The 8,350-nt window shown below is 34.5% G+C and overlaps 1 protein-coding gene across 1 annotated transcript; it reads left to right on the top strand.

Moving 5' to 3' along the window:
* The first annotated feature begins 487 nt into the window (after positions 1 to 487).
* On the top strand, positions 488 to 3,418 carry LOC127079008 (NADH dehydrogenase [ubiquinone] iron-sulfur protein 7, mitochondrial). Its single transcript, XM_051019425.1, has 3 exons — positions 488 to 1,050; positions 3,073 to 3,077; positions 3,297 to 3,418. Exons 1-3 carry the CDS (start codon positions 653 to 655, stop codon positions 3,416 to 3,418), a joined length of 525 nt encoding a protein of 174 aa, XP_050875382.1. The 5' UTR covers positions 488 to 652.
* Positions 3,419 to 8,350: the final 4,932 nt, after the last annotated feature.

An 8,350-nucleotide genomic window follows, 5' to 3' on the forward strand; every position in this document is an offset into this window, starting at 1 on the left:
CATATTGTTTGATTTTATTTCCCTTCCTAATTTCTTTACCACGAAGAATGACATCAAATTTATACTACCTCGATGAATCATAAATAAAATTCTCGATTTTTAAATTTTCAACAATTCATGGAGTAATAAAACCTCCTAGGTTTTTTAATTGGTGGGTGACTTCCTTTAAATCACAATACTACACTCTTTAGATAAGGGAAGTACCTCATTGTTTATGGGTTTTATTTTCTTCCCCCAAAACCTCTTTCATAAACTTTTCAAAAACTAATTTTTTTTTCCTAATACCTGTCCAAAAAGATGCTTACTTGTAAGCAATTTAACATTTCCATCTTTTATTATTTTTTCTTCAAATGACGATAAGACAGTTATATATGTGGGGTAGATTTTCTCTATTATCTATCACTATTTTTTCACCACTCATTTATTTATTTTCCTTAATTTTTTTACTTTCATTTTCTTTAACTTCACTCTCTATCTCTCTCATCCACAACCTTTTCGTATGACTTATTCCCATAATGGTTAATACTTACAAATGTGACTATCTTCCTACTTCTCAAATTAATAGCATATTCTATTTCCTTTATATCATTCATTTTTAGAACATCGAGGAAGAACGAGCCTCACGAAGCCCGTCTCCGCCACAACCACCGCCATGGCTTTTCTAACTCGAACATCCTCCCGATTTTCTTCTCCCCATGCATCACCACTACGTGTAGATTCTCTCCATACAACCCTACGTTCTCTATCCACAACCTCGCCTACACCTTATGCTCCACCGCCTCCTCCATCGGCTTCCTCCCCCGCCGGCCTCTCAAAGACGGCGGAGTACGTGATCTCAAAGGTTGATGATCTCATGAACTGGGCTCGTCGCGGTTCCCTTTGGCCTATGACATTTGGCCTCGCTTGTTGTGCTGTTGAAATGATGCATACTAGTTCCGCTCGTTACGATCTGGATCGATTTGGTATCATTTACAGACCTAGCCCTCGACAATCTGATTGCATGATTGTTGCCGGTACTCTTACCAACAAGATGGCACCCCCTCTTCGCAAGTACGTTTCTTCTCTTTTTATAGGGTTTTTACATTCTATGGTGAAGTTTTTATTCGATTGTTTTGTTTCATTTCTGTGTCATATATATGGTGAAGAATTTTCATATCCAACAAAAGTGGCATATTTGTTGTTTCTCCATATTTCTATCCAATTCAGTTTTTTTTTCTGCTGCTTTTGATTTTGGCATGCATCAAAACAGTAATATTTTCATAATACTGATGATAAGCATCAAACAGGAAAACATGAAGACACATTTAATTAATCCACATCTATACAAAATTAAATTAAGCAAAAGATTAATATATATATATATATATATATATATATATATATATATATATATATATATATATATATATATATATATATATATTTATTTTGCCAAAACTAATTCCGTAGATTACTTAATAAATTTTCTCAAGATTAAATGATAAGAAAATGAGAACTAAATAAATAAACACATATATTCGCGCAACTAAATTTTTTATTATTATTTTTTAAATAGAAAGAAATCTTAATACACATCTACATATTAATTAAGTTTTGATTTTCACAACAAGTATCTCTCATAAACATAAATCAATATGTGAAATATTTTAAGAAACAAAAACGCAAAAATAATACTCTTAACACTATATACTATATGATACATATATTTTAGTTGGATCAATAATGCATCACTCGTGATTCATCTCTTATTAACTAGAAAAATAATTCACCACTATGACACCACAAAATAAAAATAAAAAACACATGTCATGTATAATGATAAAATGCAAACTTACACCACTAAAATAAATTCAACCACTTAAACAATCATACAATTATTATATACTTAACTAAAATCATAAATTTTAATATACAATTCAAACACGAAAATAATCGGTCCAAATAATATTACATAATCATAATCATGTACATCACAAAAATCATTCACATTCAAATCTATCACTAGTCAATTATTTTAAACAATAATGTATAACATAACACATCATATATTTTTTCATATAAAATACTTGTTTATTTTTTCAGATCTATAATAATTTTATTAGCAACAATGAATATAACAATGAATGAATATTTTAAAAATGACGAACTTTTTCTTCTTCATTTTAGAACAATATAGGAGCAGCAATATAATTTGTTTTCAATTCTTTAACATCTTCATCAAAAGTAAATAAATAAACAAATTTTTAAAAAGAAAACTACCTATCTCATGACTTTGCAAGAGAAACAACAACAACACAGCCTAATCTTTCTCTAACTTATATTGAAACAACACAAAAACATCAATCTTTTATCATAAGATAATGATCATAGATGAACCATAACTCATTTGCAAGTGTTGTATTCTTGCAATGTTCATGTGTAAAGTTCATTAGATAGTAATCATTGCTTATATTAATGATGTTAATCACACCATCGACATCACTTCAAGCTAGTTTCAAGAGTCTTATAACCAATCCTCCTCCCTAGAGTTTGACAATCACTCCTCTTTTCCATGGGCAACAAATTCATTTTTATTATACTTTAGATAACAAGAAGGTTGGACAATCATACTCTTATGGCATCCCCTCCTCCACTATCATATCTTCTACATCCTCCAAGGTCTTTCTAACCAACCATTCCTCAAGCATTTTGTTTCTTCTAAGGACATGGTATTCTGCCTTGTCACCATATCCCTATAAGACTTTCCTCATTCACTTCTTATTCCTTGTGTATCCATGGTAGTACCATGCTCCCTCGAGTAAGTTGTTGTATCTTAAATCACCTGATTCCCTCCTTTGATCTTCTTTGTACTTCTTTCTTTTAAATCATGTTCATCTACACTCTTGCCATCGTTTTTAGAAGATGATGGTATTATCTCCATGATAGTTTAGAACAATTTTGATTTGATCAATCTTTTTTTTCTGCAAGATGTTATCGGATTCATTTTATTCCTTTAACTTTTTTGTCTTTTAAGTTACAGTAAAATCATATTAATTGAATAAGAAATGTAATGATATTATTGTTATTTTATAGGAAAGGTACGTAAGTATACTCTAATAATGATGTGAAGTTATGGTACGCTGAGTATGTGTATAATTGGTAAAAAGAATGCAAGGCCTTGGGCAATTTCCTAACTCACTCGCGCCTTGGGTTGGGGTGTTAGAAAATTCGGTAAAATTAAATGGATCCAGGACTGAATCGTGATTGAGAATCACTTTCCTTAAAAGTATTTCAAGCACTCTTTTATTATGTCTTAGAGTTGGAAAATGCAAGAACACTCAGGATAATGTCAGCCTTATTTCGAGTCTGCACAAGACAAGTGAAGAACCCGAAATGCAAGGAAGGTTTTCTGGAATTTGGAAGAGAAATTCGTTTTTAGTTCTTTTTTTTATTTTTTCTGAATAGAATCATATATTTATAGGAGATATGGATGTTGTTTCAAAAGTTTGCAACCTTTGATGAAACAACACCATTTCACCATAAAACACAATGTTTCATATATGACACTATTTCATGAAAAGATATGAAAATTGAATTCAAAATTCAAACAAAACAATAACTAAAAAATTGAATTCAAATCATTAAATGCTATTTAACTCTTTTGTCATTTTGGAACTAATATTGCAAAACAATTTCCAACAATCCCCCACTAGTTCTAATAATGACAAAAATCATTCCAGATAGTGAAATATAAAAAGTGTTAATACAGTTAGGTATCTTTCGATTTTAAACTTAACCTTAGTGAGGATAACGCAGAGTTTAATCGGAATGTTTGGTAGCAAAGCTTTTAAACCATTAATCCATGGGATCAGACCGGCGTTACCTTACACACACTCTTTAAAGGTTCTTCCTTTACATATCTCGCTTAGCACTTATTTATGGCCATATGCTATCCTTTTCATGAATTTTTCATGAGAGAAACTCCAACTCTCACTTTGAGACGGCACCATCTCAAAATTCACATAGGTGAGGTTCATATAGCATCCTTTCCAATAGATACTCTTCTTCGTTAATGAACTTCATTAAGAGGTTTTGGAAACCTCAACCCTCAATTCAACACAGTCAACCTTATTTCCCAAATTCTTGACTTACATCCAATTCAACGACTTGTTGTTACCCATTGAATCTTGAAGTTAATGTTTTGTTAACATAAGATTGGGTTGCTGCCGCTGTCGGAACCTTTATTTAAGGAGTTTCAACCCCATTCCTCTCGAGGTTGTTCGTACTAAGTCTCTGGCCAGTGGCTTAGTAAACGGATCTGCTAAGTTATAGCATGTTCGTATGTAGGTGAGTGAAATGATTCCATCCTTAATCAATTTTCTTACGAACGAATGTCTAAGTCCTATATGTCTAGACTTTCCATTATACACTTCGCTGAATGCTCTTGCTAATGTGGCTTGGCTATCGCAATGTATCATCACTTTTGAGACATTGTCTTTAGCCAATGGAACTTCCAACAGAAGATCCCTCAACCATTCCGCTTCTTGACCGGCGGAAGCGAGAGCCACAAACTCTGATTCCATGGTCGAAAGTGTAATGCATGTTTGTTTCTTGCTCTTCCAAGAAATTGCTCCACCAGCAAGTGTAAATATCCATCCAGTTGTAGATTTATGGTCTCCAATATTAGATATCCAACTCGCATCAGTGTATCCTTCTAATATGGCAGGGAACCTTCCATAGTGAAGACCAAGGTCCTTGGTTTTCAGTAGATAGCCAAAAATCCTTGTAATTGCCTTCCAATGTTCATTACTTGGATTACTAGTAAATCGACTCATTTTACTGACTGCAAATGATATGTCGGGTCTGGTACATTGCATTAGGTACATTAGACACCCTATTGCACTTGCATATTCCAATTGAGCCACTGATCTTCCATTATTCTTTTGAAGTTTGTTGGCATGATCAAATGGAGTGGTTACTTCCTTAAAGTTTAGATGTTTAAACTTATCAAGCATTTTCTCAATATAGTGGGTTTGACTAAGTTCATAACCCCCACTATTTCGCTTAACCTTAATCCCTAAAATTGTGTCAACAAGTCCAAGATCTTTCATCTTGAAAGTGGATGTTAGAAACTTCTTTGTTTCTAAGATTCCTTTTAAATCATTACTAATGATCAACATATCGTCGACATAGAGACAAAGGAATATTACATTGGTTTTGCACGTCTTTGTGTATAAACACTTGTCACAAGAATTAGGAATAAATCCATTTGAGAGTATTACAGAGTCAAATTTTTGATGCCACTGTTTTGGTGCTTGTTTTAGTCCGTATAAGGATTTGACAAGTTTACACACCTTTTGTTCATTTCCAGGAAGCAGGTAGCCTTCCGGTTGTTCCATGTAGATTTCCTCATCGAGATCTCCATTTAGGAACGCTGTTTTAACATCCATCTGATGGATTATAAGATCATTCAAAGATGCTAAGGCAAACAACAATCTAATAGTAGTTGTTCTTGCTACTGGTGCGTATGTGTCGAAGTAATCTATGCCTTCTTTCTGTCTAAATCCTTTTGCCACTAATCTGGCTTTATAAGTGTTTAGAGTACCATCGCTATGGTATTTCTTCTTAAACACCCACTTGCATCCAATGGGCCTTGATCCCTTAGGTAAGTCAACAAGTTCCCAAGTGTGGTTTGATACAATTGAATCCATTTCATCTTGGATAGCATCTTTCCAAAAAGTGGAGTCCCTTGAAGTTATTGCTTCCTTATAAGTTTTTGGATCATCTTCCACTTGAAGAATAATCGGAATGCGTTGAACAAAGTTCTTACAATTTCCCTCAACAAGATAAAAGGAAATAGATTGAGAATCAATCTCATCTGGTCCTAGATTCTTTGTTTTCCGAATTCTCTTGCTTATCCTAGGCTCGGGTTGTGGTTCAATGATTATAGGAGTGCCTTCAGTTTGTATTTCTACAGTCCGAGAAGAGTTATCTTCATGAGATTCTTTATTAGTGGCCGACTCCGATCCTTTATCCTTTGTGATAAGGTTTTCAAAGAATTCTACATCCCGGGATTCAACAATTACATTAGATTCTAGATTTAAGAGTCTATATGCTTTACTGTGTTGTGCATATCCTACAAAAGCACATCTTATTCCTCGAGGACCCAACTTGGTTCTTTTAGGGTCCATGTTTTTGTAGTATGCCACACACCCCCACACTTTAAAGTAACCGATATTTGGCGCTCTGCCTTTCCATGACTCATATGGAGATATACCAGTTTTCTTTAACGGAATTCTATTGATTATATGACAGGCGGACAATAATGTCTCACCCCACAAGTTAAGGGGTAATTTAGAGTGCATCAACATGGCATTCATCATCTCTTGATATGTTCGATTCTTTCTTTCTGCCATGCCATTTTGTTGCGGTGTTCGTGGTGCCGAACATTCATGTATTATACCGTGCTCTTCACAGAATGCATCAAATTCAATTGAAAAGTATTCGCCGCCCCTATCACTTCTAAGGACCTTTATACTTTTATTTAATTGATTTTCGACTTCTGCTTTATAAGTCTTAAAGGCATTAAATGCATCATCTTTATGCTTTAAGAGATATACATGAGTGTATCTAGAGGAATCGTCTATGAATGTAATAAAGTATCTATTCCCTCCACGTGTCAACATGCCATTAAATTCGCACAAATCTGAGTGCACAAGATCAAGTAATTTCGTTTTCCTTTCAACACTTTTGAAAGGCTTCTTAATCATTTTTGATTCAACACATAATTCACATTTTTTGAAATCCTTTATATTACATGAAATTAGTCCAGATTTAATTAGTCTCTTCATAGAACTAATACCACAATATGCTAATCTATTATGCCATAAGGAAACGGAATCAAGCATGTAAACGGAATTAGAAATTTCATTAATAATATTATCATTAGTACATAGTTTGATCATTCCCTCTGCGGAATATCCTTTTCCAATGAATACACCATTACGGGTCAAAATAAGTTTGCCCGATTCATATACAGATTTAATACCCGGTTTTCCCAATAAATCCCCACTAACAAGATTCCTATTCATGTCTGGAACATGAAGCACATTTACAAGTGTAACTTTCTTTCCAGAAGTGAAGTTAAGTTCGACCGAACCGGTTCCAACAACTTTAGAGCGGACTTCATTTCCCATTTGTACCTCTTGTCCATCAATTGCTTCAGAATAGGTTTTGAATGCAGCCTTGTCATAAGTAACATGCACTGTAGCACAAGTGTCATACCACCAACCTTGAACTTTTCCTTTGATTGCCATAATTTCGCTCACTGTAGCAATTATGTCATCATCTGATCGAATTGCATTGATCTCATTTTTTGCTTTATTTTGTCTGCAATCTCGAGCATAGTGTCCAGGTTTACCGCATACGAAACATCCGTTCTTTGGACCTTTATGACCGCCAGAGTTCTTGAACTTGTTATGTTCTTTCTTTGGTCCAAGATGACTCTTTATGCCATCATGTCTCTTCTTTCCCTTGTTGGTCACAGCGTTTGTTTTGAAATGAGTAGGGGGTTCTGATTTCTCCCTCTCCTTCGATTCCTCCTCGATTCGAAGATGTTTCTGAATTTTCTCCAAGGAGAAGTCCTCGGAACTGTGCAACAATTTCTTTCGGTAGCCTTTCCATGAAGGTGGTAATTTTGCAATAATTGCACCGACTTGGAAGGTCTCAGGGATGTCTATTTTTACTGCCTTTATTTTATTGACCAGAACTTGCAATTCATGCACTTGGGGAAGAATGGGCTTAGAATCTAAGAATTTAAAATCGAAATATTTAGATATTAAGAACTTCTTCGTACCTTCCTCTTCAGCCTTGAACTTGAATTCTAGTGCCTTCCATATTTCTGTTGCCGATGGATTGTCTGTGTAGAGGTCGTAGAGACGATCAGATAAAGTATTCAGAATGTGTCCACGGCAAAGCAGTTCGTCCTCCTTGCGTTTCTTGCGCTCCTTCTTGAGTTCTTCCGAATCATTTTCTGTTGGTTCAGGTATTGGTTGTAGGTCGGGATCAAGAACATAGTGAACCTTCAGGGCAGTCAATAGGAATGTCATTTTGTCTTGCCATCTTGTGTAATTTGTTCCATCAAATCGATCTAACTTGACAAGGTCCTGGTTCATCACTTTGATGCTTGAAACAGCAGCGTCTGAAGCCATTATGTTACTAATACTTTTAAGATTGTTAGAAAATTCGGTAAAATTAAATGGATCCAGGACTGAATCGTGATTGAGAATCACTTTCCTTAAAAGTATTTCAAGCACTCTTTTATTATGTCTTAGAGTTGGAAAATGCAAGAACACTCAGGATAATGTCAGCC

The sequence above is a fragment of the Lathyrus oleraceus genome, chromosome 5, assembly GCF_024323335.1.
Source record: "Lathyrus oleraceus cultivar Zhongwan6 chromosome 5, CAAS_Psat_ZW6_1.0, whole genome shotgun sequence".
Taxonomy (NCBI): Eukaryota; Viridiplantae; Streptophyta; class Magnoliopsida; order Fabales; family Fabaceae; genus Lathyrus; species Lathyrus oleraceus.